Consider the following 17,710-nt stretch of genomic DNA (forward strand, 5'->3'; position numbering starts at 1 on the left):
GGGATTGAGAGCAGCCCTGACGAGAAGGACTTGGGGGTACTGGTGGATGAAAAGCTGGACATGAGCCAGCAATGTGCGCTCACAGCCCAGAAGGCCAATCGTATCTTGGGCTGCATCCAAAGAAGCGCGGCCAGCAGGTCGAGGGAGGGGATTCTGCCCCTCTACTCTGCTCTGGTGAGATCCCACCTAGAGTACTGCGTCCAGCTCTGGAGCCCTCAGCACAGGAAAGACACGGACCTGTTGGAGCGGGTCCAGAAGAGGGCCACGAAAATGATCAGGGGGATGGAACACCTCCCCTGTGAAGAAAGGCTGAGAGAGTTGGGATTGTTCAGCCTAGAGAAGAGAAGGCTTCAGGGAGACCTTATTGCAGCCTATCAGTACTTCAAGGGGGCTTATAAAAAAGATGGCGGCAAACTTTTTAGCAGGGCCTGTTGCGACAGGACAAGGGGGAATGGCTTTAAACTAAAAGGGGGTAGATTTAGACTAGATAAGGCAGAAATTTTTTACGCTGAAACACTGGCACAGGCTGCCCAGAGAGGTGGTGGATGCCCCATCCCCGGAAACATTCAAGGTCAGGTTGGCCAGGGCTCTGAGCAACCTGATCTAGTTGAAGATGTCCCTGCCCACGGCAGGGGGGTTGGACTAGATGACCTTTAGAGGTACCTTCCAACCCAAATTATTCTGTGATTCTAAACAACACCTCCCCTCACCAATTTAGAAACAGATATTCCTAACAGACTGGAAGGTTCAGATATTACCTATGTAAATATACACCTCTCTCTAAAAGAAAGTCTTTGTTTCAGAATCTAGTTAGTGCTTCTAAATGACAATATATAAGTTTATCTTATTACTTACAGAATTCCAGTAGCTGGACAGACACAGACAGCCACCACATGGTAAGATTATTATTCTTATCAAATAAAGAAAAAAGGCTTCATTACCACATACCCTTAACTCTGATCAAAACTTTGAAAGATGTTTTTTAAAATAAAAATTTTAAAGGGCCAGGAAAACCAGAGAAAAAAACCCACACACTAAAAAAAGATTTGAAAGTTAATATGTATTATTACTTACTAATCCAGATTTGTAAATACAAATTCAGATTTGTATGCAACTTAACCATAACTTCCAATTCCACCCGTTTTCCCTACTGAAACACAGATGCAACAACTCCAATCCTAATCAGAAACATCAACATAGTAATTTCGCAATTTAGAGGTCTGGAGAGAAAACCATGTAAACGAGATAACTAAATACAACATTTCAAAGAGACACGCAGTAGTCACACTTAAGTGATCAAACAAAAACTTTTCATTAATCAGGAACTTACATGCTTCTATGTCTACAAGTGAGATTCCAAGAGAGACTTGGAATATTTGTAAATATCAGTATGTTTATTTTTTATTTTTAAGTACTCAGGGCTCCTGCATGAATTTAAATACATAAACCCACAGTCACAGAAATACCATTAAGTTGAATGCCAAACCTCATTTTATTTTTAAATAAAACCTCAGTTTTATTTTCCATAGGGCTTTTTCTTTTGATGTAGTTGTGTTTGATAAGAGAATCCAAACTATTCATGCCTTAAACTTATGAGACTAAACACCCTACTAAACAAAGCAGTTACTTCAATCAGATACTTGCTGTTGTATACTCCCAGTGCTACAATTCTATAGCTTAACATATTCTAAATTCTTCTAATTAAAGTATTAGTAACCTAATCTGTTTTCAGCACTAGCTCTTTCTCTTTGCTTTAACTCTCCCCAGGCCTGAGACCTTGCTTGCGGCAAAAAGAGCGCGATCAACACAATTCAAATTTAATGCTGTCTTAGACTATAGCTATCTGCAGAATTAATTAAAAAAAGATACTTTCTTTTGCAACCACAGTTTGACTATATTACACTAGACTATTCACCGGGGCACAGCATATCCAACTGCTCATCACCATCAGATGATTTCAAGACAGGCAGCTCCCAGAGCACCTGCTTCTGCCACGTCCCTCATAGCCGCTCCTTCTGCTTACATTGCTCTAATGCATGACTTTCTGCATCATCACTGTGACATAACATTGTGAAGAGCATCCTATCCTCAGGCTTACAAATACTTTCCCACAGGCATAAAGTGTTTGAAAAGCTCCTAACTGCATCTCAGCTGAATGCCAGAATGGCACCTGGCGCCCTTTCCTAACAGCAGTCTTGCTTTCAAACTACTAAGCCATTGGGCGAGGTGTTGCAAACGAGCACTCATCTGTGGTTAGAGAAGGCTCCAACTCAAAGTTTAAATACAGTCAACAGCAATTCTAGAGAGGCACTGGTGACCTTCTACACCTTTTCATCCTGATCAAGTTACAATTTGTCATATGTTAAACTTGGTCATTGCCAGCCTAAAGTTCACTTAAGACAGCTGACTTGTGAAATACATCCTCTTCAAATATCCAAAGTACGATGGAAGAACAAAACATTTCTAGTAACTGGTTTTCAATGGAAAAGGAAGTTCTTTATCACTGCCTGGGTTTCTCTGGGACTTCCAAACCAAAGCACCCATTCTACCCCTGTAGGGCAAACACCCAAGACCAAGCTTTTTTGGACCCAACTTTCCACAGGTCCATTCCCATCTCAGTGTCAGCTCCTCTCAACACATGCTATGCCACTTGGAGCACACCCCCATTTCTTCTCAGCCTGCAATACTGATACATATTTGACTATCGAGAAGGGTGAAAGAAAAGCAAGCAGGCACACGGATGACATTTCTTGCAGAGATCCTCTTCTCTAACAGCCGAACAGGGCAGGCAGGAGAGATCTGACAAAGCAGAGCAATGAGACTGTGTCAGAAAAGAACAACTGTGCACCTTAGTCCTCTCAAAGGGGGACGATGCTCAGGGGAAGGGCAAGGCTTGGGTCCTTGAATGCAGAGTTAACTTTCTGTTTTCACCCATAATGCGGAAACATTAGTTTGCCTAAAAGGCATGGCAACGTGAATGAAAATGGGCAAGTTAATTTCCAGAAAGCTTTTCCTAGAGACTGAAGACAGCCAGAGGGATCCCCCAGGCATGCTGCCTGTGACAGACACTGCAACCACCATACGTACAGACCAGGCTCTGAGCCACCCTACTGCAGATAAAACAGTGTCCTGGTTCCAGCTGGGGTAGAGTTAATTTCCTTCCTAGTAGCTGGTACAGTGCTGTGTTTTGGATTTAGGAGGAGAATAATGTTGATAACACACCGATGTTTTAGTTGTCGCTAAGCAGTGCTTACACTAGTCAAGGACTTTTCAGCTTCCCACGCTCTACCAACTGAGAAGGCTGGAGGTGCACAAGGAGCTGGGAGGGGGCACAGCCAGGACAGCTGACCCAAACTGGCCAAAGGGACGTTCCATACCATGTGACGTCATGCTCAGTACATAAACTGGGGAAAGCTGGCCGGGGGGGCCGCTGCTCGGGGACTGGCTGGGCATCGGTTGGCAGGTGGTGAGCAATTGCATCGTGCATCACTTGTTTTGTATATTCTTTTATCATTATTATTATTTTTCCCTACCTTTTCTGTCCTACTAAACTGTCTTTATCTCAACCCACAAATTTTACTTTCTATTTTTTTGCAATTCTCTCCCCCATCCCACTGCAGGTGGGGTGGGGGGCAGGGGGACAGTGAGCGAACAGCTGTGTGGTGTTTAGCTGCCTGCCAGGTTAAACCACAACAAACAGTAACCACGATAACACATTCAGTCATTCATATTCACTGAATTACAAAATTACTTATCAGAGATGTGACAAATACTCACATCTGGAAACAAACAGATTCAGATATTAATGCAGTAAAGTATTTCCTGTCAAAGAAATGCCTTCACTAGGCCCCTCTGAACTTACAAGTACCACAGTCTAAAGACAGACATGGGTGGAAGACAGTTGAACAACAGGCTGAAATGGCCCCTTCCCATATAAAAACCAGTTTGCATTTTGAGAAAGGGTTTGTCTAAATGATCCACTGCTGTGCATAAACAGGTCTTGGCTGATACTGGCCCATTTCTTGGCTGAATTGCTACCAACGGGTACTTCACACAGTTCTTTTAACTAAAATAGCCAGCAAGACAGGACGTCAAAGAAATCAAAAAAAAGCGTCAGAGGTACCATTCAGAAGCCTTCTTCAGTTTGCACCTACACTGGTAAGAAAAATGAGGGTCACCCCAGCTACACTCTCAGTTAAGGCCGACAGAGCTGACAAGGCCAGACCACCAGCATTTCACTATCAACATCAACATTTAATTGTAAACTTTTGGATTTCAAGTGTTAGAATATATGTCCTGCAAATCGGAGGACAACACTCTTCCCTAATTGGGAATGCCAAAGTCACCTGAATTCACATTTGCAGGTATCTAAGCTTCCTAAATCTGGGATGGGCTACCACCTTTCATTCTGCTGTGGAACAAGATAATTTTGTCCATGCATTTCTTGCTACTTGATATGAAGAGTCATCAGTTCAATGGGTGCCAAGGCAACAGAGAAAAAACATGTCTTCTTAGAGCAGCCATCCATCCCCTGGAACCCTACTATTAGAAGTTGATTTACCACAGATCACTGAACTATGAAAGGGAAACCACCAAGGAAGAAAGTGAAGGTGAAAGACAGAGGGACCTCTAGGATTTGTGAATGGACCTCCATAGAAAAGGAGGATTAATGCTAAGCAACGTTTGTGCTGTGTAATTGCAGCTACAAGCGTTTGAGACACGAACAGATGAAAAAGATTAGTATCTCTCACTTCAAGTATGAATTGGATACTTCTGGTCATCTCTCCTCTTGCATGAGGGACCATCAATATGGAGAGGGAAAGCTAAATATTTATCTTGAAAATATCCTTTTCCTTACAGGAGTGGGACACAATCTTCACGAGTCAGAAAGAGGAGATTTAGGAAAAACGAGATTTGTGGAAAAACCTCAGTATAGAGCTCCTGGGACATCTGGGTTTTTTCTGCCTATGATATGCTCTAGCATTACACCTTTTCTTCCCCACCCATTTCCAAAAGGAGTGGAATCATCAGTTGATCTGTGTTCTCAAAGATGCAATGCAAGGTCTCGGACTGCAAGTCCAAGGAGGGATGTCACTTAGCAGTCAATACAGCCTCCACACAACCAGTGCAGGAACAGCTGGAACTAGTTGACAGCGCCTCTAAATTTGAAAATGCACAGATCTTCACTCATCTGAGTCCTCTGCCATACAGAGATCTCTTCCACTCCTCTTTTCTTCCCCTTTGTGCTTTTGCATCACCATTTGACAGGGTGGTTCAAGAGCCAGTCTGAACCTGCAGGTCCAATGTGGGAACCAGAGGCTGACAGGATCTTACAGGTGTTCTGACAGGCCTGTCAGCATCAGGAGGAGCTGCAAATGGAAGCATCAGTATCAAGCTCCTTGGTGCCCAGCAGCCTTCTGGCATGCTTTTCTGGCTGGGAAGAGGAGAGAGCAGCTAACCCAGTAAAATTTGGGTGCTCAGACATCCCTCAGACCTGTAGTGTCTACTCGCATGCCTTCTAGGCACAGAGAAAGCACAGCTAGCACTGTGCATGCATCTGCCCTAGCAGGAAACATGCTTATCTATATACTATTTCTCTGTATCTCACATGAGATACAGAAATGAAATCCAGCTTCTATGGGATACCACACAAAGGAGAGAAAAAAAAAAAGAAAAAAAAAAGAGTCCTTTAGTTTTCTCCTCCCCCCTCCATTACAGAGGTCATCATGAGCAAATTTCTCTGTAGAGCCTGGTGCTTGATGGTTCAGGGCAGAAATCTTGCAAGGCATGCTAAAAGGAAGAAATAACAAGGATAAAAGGAAAAAAGTGGATTAAGCACTAGCTTATAAGAAAAAGCAAAAGCCACAGCCTGTAAAGAGAAGAAAAATAGAAACACCACCCCTTTTCACTTTGGAGGACAAGGAGACTGATCTAAGTATTTATTAATAGTGCAAAAATGTCTCTGCCCTCAGGTGCCTGGCCACCCAAAAAGTAGATAAACTATCACTTGAAAATATATCTTAGATCTTTCTGTCAAGAAAACTTAAGCCAAGGATATTTCAGCATTTGTGTCCTCTGATACTTTCCCAGGCAATCCCTTAGCAAGTGACTTAGTGCGCTACCTCCCACAGTCCTTATTTTCACAAAGCAAAACATGAGCTTTGCCCAAATCCTGACTGCATTATTCTACTTAATTCTGTTAAGCCATTGCCTATCACACCAAGAGGAGAGAAAGAAGCTTCTAGTCTTGTAGATAAGAGGAACATGTTGCAACCTATTTGCCACATACCATTTCTTACTGTCCATCCAAACATATCACTTGTTATAATACAGTTCAGACAGCCAATTCACCTCCTCTACAGACTCAACCCAACTAGTAAACTATGTATCAGACTCAGATTTATTCTTTTCTTTCTATATTTTTTCTCCTTCTGTCACCACCGCCTAAACTAAATACAGAGCCAATAATGATACTGTCCAACCTCCAGTATGTCAGAATTTAAATTATCCCAATAAGTTATTTTTTGTTCAAACAATTTGGAGCCCACAACACAAAGCTGGTGTGGATTCTTAAATAAAGACCCTTTTCAGATCTGTAACAGAAAAGTACTAAAGATCCACCAAGCTACTCACTGCCTGTTAAATACAAGTTGTCCACATGAACAGAGCAAGTAGAAAATTACCACTGCCCTGGCTATGCCGGGGGCTTCAGCAGACTTCAGAGATTCTCACTCTATTGGATGTTGTACACAAGCAGAGAAAAGAGTGAGCAGAAGCAGGGGAGCAATTGTTCTGAGAGACAAGGCGGCAAAACCAGCAGACACCTTTCTTGAAGTCTAGGAGATTAAAGAAAGAAAAGCAGCAAGGACCTCCTGACTGCAATTAATTACTTTTCTCGAATAGAGTGATTCACGCAGATTAGAGAAGGAGTTTTTGGTTGGGTTTGGTCACACCCCCACCCCCCAATCCTCAGAAAGTTCAGCTCCCGGCTGGTGGCAGATGGGATGAAGAGACCCTCTCTTTCTTTGTACTCACACCTGTCAAAACAATACAAAAAAATCCTGCTATTAGCTGCGAGTTCCTCACCAACAGTCATGTCAGTGCGAGGACTAAAACACACAGACTCTGATGGCGACAGGGGAGCAAGACAGCTGCAATGAGCCACCTAAGCTCAACCATCAGAGACAAGAAGCAGGCAGTTTATTTCACAGGAGCTTTTCCCTCTTTTCAAGTTGATCCATAACTTGCTGACACTTTTTTTTTCTTTCCTTTTTTTGACTCATGCCACAGAAGCTATATCCACAGCCCCAAGCTGGATCAGGTCCCCCAGCGCTTAACAGGAAGGCTGGCATAACTAAGTGCAGCCCTCATTTTCCCCAAAGTAATTTACATCTAAGCTGCATTACTCTGAAGTCATAATCTCTCAGCATTATTTATAAGGCAAAGAAAACCATACTTGTACTGCAATACAATGTTCTTCATGAGAAATGTAACATTTCCCTTTTATATTTTTCTTTCTTCAAATATGCAATAAAACATACACAAAATACTACATGGAATATACCATGTTGGCAGGAATTTTTTTTTAAGGATAATAAAGTGACAAGACAGGGAGCTCAAGATATATTAGTCATGTCTTTCAGAGGGACCATGCTTCACTAATACTGTCAAGTCTGTTGGTTAAGATGAAGAAAATCCATTGGAAACGTATTTTCAATAAGCATCAATGGCCTTGGTAAGTATCTTTCACAGAAAAAAGAAATATACAGGAATGTCTGCTATGTTTCTGGCTGACTAATACATTTTTCAACCAGTGTTGTGTATTTCATAATTTAAACTGTCAAAGTGGTGACTGTACAATTTGTCTGTACATACAAAATGATCCTTTTGCTTCAGGCAGGGGAGCAAAGTGGAAGCTGTGTGGTCTAACTGACAGTATTTTGCATGGTATGGCAGTTATACATCATCTAAGATGGTAGTAGCAGTCCCTATTCTTTTATTAATTTAGATTTTTAAAGAGTTATACTAGTCAAGAAATGCAATCAAGTCATTCCTGCTGTCACAGTACATACACCTATTGACTGCACAGATTAATTTATACAAGAGACTTACCAGCCAGTCTCAGAGTAACTCTCTCTCATATCTTTACACACTATTTAAACATAGGAAGCCCCAAATCCTCATCTTGACTTCATCATATAATCATATTATGAATAGAAGTGAGATAATGATAAAGTCCCTTTTCCTCCTTTCCAAAATTTCATTTTCTTTCTCTATTGAGGCATAACATGCTCTGCCAGACAGTGAAACTGCAACTACAGTATTTCCATTTGCTCTTGCACTGAAGTGGCTTTCGTAATGCAAACCATCTGTTTAAAATTATTTTATGTTCAACAACTTCACTGAGCATTTTAGGGATTATAACAACAAATGACATCTGTTTTAAATTTTAAATGTGCTTCAATAAAGCACATCCAAACCTGAGGCAAAGAGCTCAAAGAATATTTAATTTTCTTTTTAACATCACTTGATAATCAAAATTACTCTGCCTGCCTAGAAAAGTCTCTTTTGCCAAAACTTTTCAAGGAGAAATTTGACTATGGCCTGCAAGGCACCAATAAAACATCAAGTGTCCTAATACTTGAACGTACTGCAAATCAGTTACCCCAATGTCAGCCTACGCAATTTTCTCTGAATTATCCTGTAAACATGGGAAATCATATCCACAAGTCTCCCAGGCACAAACACATACCTGAGAACAACACTGCTAACAGGACAGCATTGACAAAGAGAACAAGGGTACTTCTTTAAGAACGATGACTGCTTTGAGGCATGAAAGAGAAAACAAGAGCATCACCCTTTGGTAACACCTGTTAGCCAAGCGCAGAAAAAATGAAGAGTAGAAATTCAGCATTATATCTGCTCAGTATGCAGGCAGCTAGAAATTCAGAACTCAGAAAAAGCAAAACCCAACAACAATAAACCCTGAGTGGTTTTGCTGCGAATCAGCTATTTCACTGGGCAACAGCATTTGGGGGGTCTATGCCTGTTTTCAAGAGGTATTTGCAAATCCTCTTGGGTATTTCTTGACTTCTGAGTCATTCAGCAATACTCTCAGCAAGCCTTCTTCAAGCACCACTGTTCTACAGCTTAATATCATATTTTCATCTCAATATGGACTGTTTAATTCTTTTTGCACTGCCAAGAGTGTCTTGCGTTACTCAGATTTCTCTATTCTTGCAAAAAATAAGAATTTTTTTTTCCTGTCATTTTTTTTTCTTGCCCTGTTTGGAGATCTTGTAGACAGATTTTTCATATTACAAGTTTCATGGGATACTTTTAGGGAAAGAACGTCAGCCTAAGAGTGTCTAACAGAACCCAGCCCATTGACTTCCCCGGCTGCTAGGGTCAAGTGCCAAGAACACAAGCGCATGGAAGACAGCTTGCCACAGAAGTCTTGCTGCCTCATTGGAGCCCTCCCTGACAAACCAAGGCTGAAGGCCCCTTGAGATATTTTTAAAGAGATTTGCAGTACAACTGCAATAAAGCACATGCGCCAATACAAGCAGCACAGTTCTTCCCTTTAGCAATAAAAGGGACAAGGATCAAACTCTTTAAAGTCATACAACAAATATTAACCTAGAGCACACAGGGAGAAGGATGGAAAAAGAACAACTTTCAGCTTCATTGAGCTTTGCAAAACCCACCTGCAAATGTATTCTGTATGCACACAGAAAGGAAAACACCCTTTGACAAAAAAAACAAAGTGCTTAAAGTGCGTTCCCTAGAAGCTAGTATGAATAAAGAAGCTTTAAAAAAGCTGACAGTTGTTTGTCTTTTATTAAGTCACATTTTCTTGTCGATATCAACCATTACAAATAAACAAGAATTATGTCAAAGACAGAAGACACATCTGTTGAAACTTGCACATAAGCCTCTGAATGCCAATTTGCCAATAGCTTCAGTTTGAAGGAAAAAAAAAGACTACAAGACAACCTTCTAAGCATACAGTAATACTTCCAATAAAAGGAATACAGAAGTCAAATAACCAATTTGTAGGTTCCCACCCCTTCAAAAGCATTTTTTGTTAAAAAAGGATTTCGGAGCTTTGGCATTCAGAAGTACTACTTAATTATGCTAGCCAATTGAATATAATGTATAACTGAATACTATTCAACCGGCTAGCATAATTGATATTTTATATATCTTTACCTACCAAACTTCAGTTCACAGCAAAGTTGACACAGATAGAGGTAAGTTAAGTTTCCCACTGGGAACAAAAACTCATTTAAAGCCCGAGGTGAATTGCAGGGAAAGCAATCCAAACCGGAGGCGCATTATGCGACACAATTCACCGATGAGCACAGTCCAGAAGAGCAACCTGTGAGCGCGGAGGGGAGCGGCGGCCAGTGCCCTCCGGGGACAGGGACATGCAGCCCCCCCACCCGCGGCAGGCGGGCGCTCTCCAGGGTCCTGCACCGCTCCCGGGCCCACGAAGCCGTTCGAGCTGGCGGCTGCGACCCAGCGCTCGGCACCGTGACAGACCAAGTCCCTGGGAAATCCCACCCTGAAAACATGCTGTCAGGAAGTACTGCTTCCTCATAAAGAAATAAGCGGGGGGGGGGGGGGGGGGAGGGGGGGGCGGGAATTCTCCAATTCCTTCAATCACCAAACGAAACAAACTGTTAAAAAAAATAAATAATTGCAATAGCCAAGTCGTCAAGTGCAGAAAAACACTAAAAGGATGGATTATATCACCTTCAAGACAGCATTCAAGTTCTCAAATAGTAATGTAGGTATATACGGTATGTGCCCAAGGATACTTTGAGGTCTAGTAAGAAATCTTTATGCAAAGGAGTCACCTCCTCTTTAACTCTTCCACTAGCAGCCATAGTTGCAAGGTGTTTACATAGAAAGCATTTTCCCAAGTATGTGTAAGACACAAAACCCACTCAAATTATCAGTTACTGCATCCTGAAATACTTACAATACATTTTGCTCCTACAGCAATCTCTACTAACAAAGTAATTAACATTTGTTAGCAATTATGATATATCAACTTGTAAACACCCTCTGTTGAAACCCTGTGAGCTTATGTTTGTTTTTAAGGCAAAGCCAAGACACACTGCATTTCTGTAAGCCACCTTTATTTTTCAGCTGCTGACTGACTCTAATAATTAACAGAGCCAGGAAATGATTCCTGGAAACAATCAGTATTCTGCCTCTTTGCAATATGGGGCACTGCTGATTTAAAATGAAAGCTCCCCACCACTCAAACATTTTTGGCAAAAAAATGGCAACAGCTTCATCGCAGGAAAAAAGCTCAGAGAGCAAGACAAAAACTGTTAGACAGAGACCCAGAAACCTAGAGAACACAGATGGGCAACATCTCTCCAGTTCTCATCTTCCCCCCAAAATGGAGAATCATTCGTAGCTTCCTTATCTCTCTGCTGGCAAAAGAGGGGAGTGATACAACACTGGCAAGTAGAAGATTCCAAAGAGATTACAATTACTATTATGAGACAGACACCAAATACAGTTTCCTGTCAAGAACACAAAGGCAAAGTCTACCTATCTTAGTATCTGCTCTCAGAGAGGATACAACCAGCTAGCTTTGAGATGACAGAAAAAGTCTGTTACTCATTTCTGTGTAGCAGTTATTCACCTGTACCTTACCATCTGTAGAAACTTGCTTGTAATTAAAAGTATGTTTTCCAAAATACTTAAGACCAGCAAGGCAAATATATTTTATCAGGTATTTTATACAAAAATGGCTGTCACGGGAGTAGCAGTTAAAAGAACAAGAGGTCTTCACAGTCACAAATACTGCAAGGAAAACGAAGCCAGTACAGCTGCAGAGAGCTGTCCTGTCCTCTGCTCCTGCCCACTTATTCCCATGCCAAACTGCATGCCTTGGGCTGGCACAGCCATCTGTACAACTGCATAGTCAAGCAGACGGGAGAATGAATTCAACTGAAAATAACATCAAGGAAAAAAAAAAGGAAGGAAGAGTAAAGATAACTTTGCTGTAGTTTAGTTCCCCAGTCTAATTCCCAAAACAAACCTCTGCGTTGGCACCAGGACAGGACTGCACCTCCTCCCAACAGCAGTGCTAACCCAGCATGTTCAAAGCATGTCCTCAGACTCCCTACTTTGTTCTCCAAAGCCTACATCTCTCACTAGTTGTATTCCTTGTATTAACACCCTGGTTTATTGCATGACCCCTTCCACAGGCTCTCTCAAATCTCTCATCATATTTCCCCTTATATTTGAACATGACTGAAGAACAGCAGGCTGTATAAGGAAAATATAAGGTTTGTTTTGTTTTTTTTTTTTCCAAAACTGTGCAAATACTAAATTGAAGAGGAATAAAGTGAAGCAGGCAACCCTCAAAAGCACAGAGCAGCAGCATGGAGTCAGCGTAGCAACATCTCTGCAAGTTGGTCCATGCTTCTGCAGAGACAGGAATAAACAAGACCTTTTCAATGTCAAGCCTTAATTGTCTTGACCTCCACAAAGTTTCAATAAAAGACACCTTAACAAATTCAGGCAAAACAGCTCTTCATTTGAATTTAGTACCTTTAGACCTCAGAACTCAAGAATGACTTTGCAATGATTGTTTTCATACTTCACTTCAGTGCACTGTTTCCCTTCCCCATCTACACTGTCCTTCACCATGGTAAGGCATACCATCTTAGAGCAGTCTGTTACCCTCTACAACAGCTTTCTGTGCAGCCTACATTTCCAGACAACACACTCCCTCTTCCAGACCAGGGTGAATGAAGCCCAAGCAATTCAATATTTTAGTGTTTGTGGTGTCATAAATGGTCATATCTTTTATTCATAAATTATGTCTCCTCACTCAACTGTAACAGCATTTCTTCCTATCTGTTCGTTCTCACAGAAAACATAATGCACACATCATGAAACTTGAACAAGTTTTCTAAAATACTCCTTAGGCTCTGAGTGTATTTACTCACTGTATTTTTGATGGTAGGCTTCCAAATATTCACTGTTCACAGTACTGCTTCAAAACAACAGTATTAGAGGTAGAAAAACACAGCCAAACTTTGATTCAAAGGGATTTTGGGGGTTTGTTTTGTTTAATTCAGGTCCTCATACGACTTCATGGGACATTATCACATTTTTGGTGAGGCTGAAAATATTTCCAAGAGCCCCTTCTGCACTGCTGTACTACTTTTACTTCAAATCCCAATTTAACAAACACTTTCTAAAGTCAGTTTCTCTGGGTAAAGCTACGTCTGTACTTAACACACAAGTAACTATTAACTACTGAGATAAGCTATTCTCATTAAAAACCAAGCCCTCAAAACTGGAAGGGACAGATACAATTTCAGAGAAATAGCAGAGGTCTTCAAGCACAAACTACCAACGTTATGAGTCTCAACATTTGCATTATTCAGCTACTGCAGAATATCAAAATATTTGAGGTTAGAGAGTTTACAAAGCACTGAAATTCAATTTTTTTAATGACTGAAATAAACATAAAAATCGTAACTTCCTTAAAGTTTCTTTTGAAAGGGGGTAAAAGTCAAACATCAACAGACAAAGATTCTTTCAGGTAGCTCAGTTTTAGAAGAGGACTTAAGCAAGAGTTGGCAGAACTCACAGATCTGCGTTATTTTAAAGTAGAAATCAGATTTGCTTCAGATTTTCCTCCATTATTTTGTTCCCTGTGCCTTGATTGGGACTCCAATAATGAAAAAAAAAAAAAAGCTACTCTACTTCACTGTAGGACTCACTAGAACACATTAATTCACACATTTCAAGTATTCAGCACAGAAAAACCCAGTATAGACCTAACAATTATTTTTTTAAAAGGAAATTAACCTTGCCTGTAGAAGCGGAAACAGAAAACCCCTTACAGCTTGACTTAAACTATGCGTTCACTCACTGTGAGAGCAGTTGACACTGCACCAGAGTAGCACAGAAAGAAAGCATACTTCACACACACGAGCACATCAAACAGCATAGAGGGAACCCGAAACTGGTCATGTGTTTAAGTTCGTTAAACTTTGAAGCATTAGCTCAAGATTTAACACTCCTACCAAAATCAACACAGTAAAAGCAGAGACTGAATTTTTTCTACTTATTTTCCATCTCAAGAACCGTAAGTTTAAAGGTTCATGAAAAAACATGCATAGACTGAAAAAGTTATTTATACACACCACCACCTCCAAAAAACTCTGAAGACCTTTTTTTCTCCAAGCCCCTTGTATTTTGGACACTTAGCTTGACAGACCCGTTTTTAGAAATCACACTTTCTGAGATGTATTTAGGTATGCTGTTCTTCAGATACAGAACTGACTGTTCTTCTTTAAAAGTTAGAAGGAAACACTAACTTCAGTAAGAGACAAAGCAGCTTGGTGAACAATATCCCTCTCTCAGAATGGCTACCGAATAAATTAAGAAAAAATTAATTTGTAGCTGTCTGCCTCAAGTAGACCTATATAATGCTTTATTTGCAGAACTTATGCATCTTTTTCTGCCTCGCACATCCTCCAAGGTGCTACACTTTCCTTATCCCGTTTTCTCCTCAGGTCTCTCAAAACAATACCCCTTTGGTATGCCATAAGAAACTGTTTTTAAGCATATTGTTAGAAGCACATTTTTCTCCCTTCATTCTTCAGCTCTGGAATACACATTTCAGCTGTGTTAACTTTATCCCAGCCATCCATAAATTATTTTGGAGCAACTGAGTGACACCTGGAAATATTTCAGTTAGTTTCATAAACCCAAACAAACCTCTTTCAAAGTACAGAAACAAAGGAATACTTTTACATTATTTTAGGCAAGGAAGAGTGAAAAAAGTTAGTCCTTACTGTAACAGCACACAGAAGTCGGCAGAAAAGAGTCTCTTAAAAGAAAGGCAGAATTTAGTGTTTGAACTACCTTTACACAACTTCAAGTCACATGTAAACACTGCCGACCGCCACTAGAGCCTCCATTTTAAGGGAAGAGGCAGAACACCAGCATATCAACTTTTAACAAGTTCATACTGAACATGCTTTAACTCTCCAGAAAGGGAAGGAAAAAGCACAAGACTTCATTAAGGGTTCCTAATTCCACTGGAGCAGCAACAGTAAAATATTTTTGTTCTTATTTTTATTGTGATCTGTGTCAAATTTTGAAGTATTTTCAATATACCACCATTTTACTTTATGCTACAAACAGCTCGCACTCCACTACTTACTCTCTTTTCGTATACCAACATAAAACAGTAAGTTAGTAAAAAATTTCTAAGTTTATTATAAGACAGAATGCAAAATTGATTACACTATTTAGAAAAATTTATTCAAATTAAAAACAGAAGGAAAGTGCTAGTCTTTTATAGCATACTATCATGATATGAACGAAGTAGTTCGCAGTCACAGTACTGAATATTGCTTCTAGATCTCGGTATCACTGCAAAACATTGCCACTATATTATCACAGAGATTTCAGCCCCAATTTTGCTCTCAGTAAAGCAAACAACTCCTAGTGAATCAGCTTTACACAAACAAAGCTCCTATCAGTGGGAACGGTACATTATTTTCAAAGAAACAGAACAGAAACCAACGCTGACCCTGTTCTGCATCATTTCTAGTGAGCTGAACTTCCTTCAGTAGCAAATGCCACCTGTTGCTACACTCCAGCCTCAATTCGAGTTTCTTGCCAGGTAACAGACAAGGCAACAGCTTCGCATAATCTTTTTAAGAGTGACAGCGTCATGCTTCCAGAGACACAACTTATTGCCACCCGTGCTTACACCCTCCCTAACTTCAGGCCTATCGGGCACACCCGATGCTGGACGATGGCTCACGCCCGTTGGGGGAGCGGAGCCCAGGCCGCCCAAGCACCCGCCCGGCCCGGGTACCCTCGGACGGAGCTGCCTTCCCCAGGCAGCCCCACACCGGCCCAGGCAACGCAACTCGGGCACGGGGTCGGCTGACAGGTACCTTGGGGCCTGGGCCGCAGGCCGGGCTCTGACGCCGAGCCCCGCCCCGCAACCCCCCCACCCCAGCAACGCCCTTACGCCACCGGCCGGGCCGCCGCCGCCGCCAGGCCCCTAGACCAGCCGGAGCTCTCCGGAGGCCGGGAGCCGCAGGCCCGCGCCCACCCCCACCCCAGGGAACCGAGCCGCCGCCGCGACGGCGGCAGCAGCCCCCCTCCCCCCGCGGGAAGCGCTCAGTACGCACGCGCCAGGACTCACTCGTCTCCCCTGCCGCGAAGCCCCGACAGCTTCCGCTTCCGCCTGGCTGTTCCCGCTCTCCGACCACGCCCCTCGCCCAGGCGTCGCGCTCAAGCCCCGCCCCTCGGTAAGGCACCTCCTGCTCCCTCAGGCCCCGCCCGGAGCTGCCGCCCGTCTCCCGCGCGGAGGGGGCGGGCGCGAGGCCTGGAGGGGAAGGCTCTGCGTGCCGGGGCGCTGCGCGCGGTTGGCTGGGGGAGCTCTCGCGAGAGTTGGGATCCGGAAGCGGTAGCGGGGCTGGTGGGAGGTGGCTGAGGAGGAGGAGGCAGGTGGAGGCGGCGGTGGCGGCGGGAGGGAAGGAGTAGCTGTTGCCGCTGGCGGCAGCGCCCGCAGCAGCGAAGGGGGCTGGGAGCGGCCCCGGCCCCGCCAGAAGTGGCTGGCTGTGGCGGTTCCGCGCAGGCTTTGCCGAGGAAGCGCCTTGGCAGTGGTCGCGCCGTGTCGGGCTGTAAGATGGCGGCGGCGGGCGGGGGCAGCAGCGTGAACCCCTTCCTCAGTGACTCCGAAGAGGACGAGACCGAGGAGTCGAGGCCCGGCGGCGGCAGCAGCAGCAGCAACGAGCCGGGCGGGCCGGCGTACCCGCAGCAGCAGCAGGAGGCGGTGACAGCCGCGGGGAGCCCCGAGGAGCTGCCGGGTTTGCGGGCGGCGGCGCCGGGCGATGCCGGCGGCGGTGCGGGGGCGGGCGGCGGGGCCGGCGCGGGCCCTGGCGCGGGGGAGCCGCCGCGGGTGTCGATGGACGCGATAGCAGCGCAGCTTCTGCGGGATCAGTTCTTGCTGACGGCGTTGGAGCTGCACACGGAGCTGCTGGAGAGTGGCCGGGAGCTGCCCCGGCTCCGTGATTTCTTCTCCAACCCGGGTAACTTCGAGCGGCAGAGCGGCACGCCGCCCGCCGGCGGGGCCCTGGGCAGCCTGGGCGGCAGCGTGCTCGGGGGAGCAGGCGGCAGGGAGCCCGGCTCCGGGCAGCTCAGTAAGTGACCCGGGGAAGGGGGTGGTCGGGTCGGGGGCGGCGGGCGGTGCAAGAGGGGGCTCTGGGGAGCGGTGGCAGCCGCCGCTGGGCGCGCGGGGCTGGGCGGGGATGCCTCACGGTGCGGCCCTTGCCGGTGCGTGTCGCTAGGGAAGCTGGGCGGCCGGGGAAGGCGTTTTGCATCGCTTCTTGTTTTCTGTAACTTGCGTGCGGGACTGGCGGGGGCTGTAGGAGCGGGGCAGCCTGGGGCTGAGAAGATGGGGTGCCAGGACCGGTGTTACCCTGGTTCCCCTCACGTACCTTATCGAGCCTCAGTCTTCCTGTGAAGGTCACGCATGTGTCAGATGTGGAAGAAATGTGAGGGATTGAAATTTCAGCCTTAATTTTTAGCTGTCCCGGGGTTTCCTGTGTCTTCTTTAGTGCCTGCTGTCAAGAGACAAGTCGTATGCTGCTAGGAGGAGGAGTTGGGTGTTAAGCTATGGCTGCTACATTTAAAGTCT

At 44.1% G+C, this 17,710-nt stretch overlaps 2 protein-coding genes across 10 annotated transcripts in view; one reads left to right on the plus strand and one right to left on the minus strand.

Annotated features, from left to right (window-relative positions):
* The window catches only part of PIGN (phosphatidylinositol glycan anchor biosynthesis class N), a 206,886-nt gene extending 190,623 nt beyond the window's left edge, over window positions 1–16,263 (minus strand). For all 7 annotated transcript variants that reach the window (XR_012994657.1, XR_012994658.1, XM_076330404.1 and 4 more), the window contains exon 1: window positions 16,214–16,263. The gene's annotated coding sequence lies outside the window, so the exon portion shown is untranslated. The remainder of the gene's footprint in view (window positions 1–16,213) is intronic.
* A 295-nt stretch (window positions 16,264–16,558) lies between these two features.
* Window positions 16,559–17,710, plus strand: part of RELCH (RAB11 binding and LisH domain, coiled-coil and HEAT repeat containing) — an 88,044-nt gene continuing 86,892 nt past the window's right edge. For 2 of the 3 annotated variants that reach the window (XM_076330407.1, XM_076330410.1), the window contains exon 1: window positions 16,559–17,213. In XM_076330407.1, coding sequence (XP_076186522.1) covers window positions 16,700–17,213 — 514 coding nt within the window. In that variant the 5' untranslated portion in view covers window positions 16,559–16,699. The remainder of the gene's footprint in view (window positions 17,214–17,710) is intronic. The other variant, XM_076330408.1, reaches the window with a different exon arrangement.

The sequence above is a fragment of the Aptenodytes patagonicus genome, chromosome 2 (assembly GCF_965638725.1).
Source record: "Aptenodytes patagonicus chromosome 2, bAptPat1.pri.cur, whole genome shotgun sequence".
In the NCBI taxonomy this organism is placed as follows: Eukaryota; Metazoa; Chordata; class Aves; order Sphenisciformes; family Spheniscidae; genus Aptenodytes; species Aptenodytes patagonicus.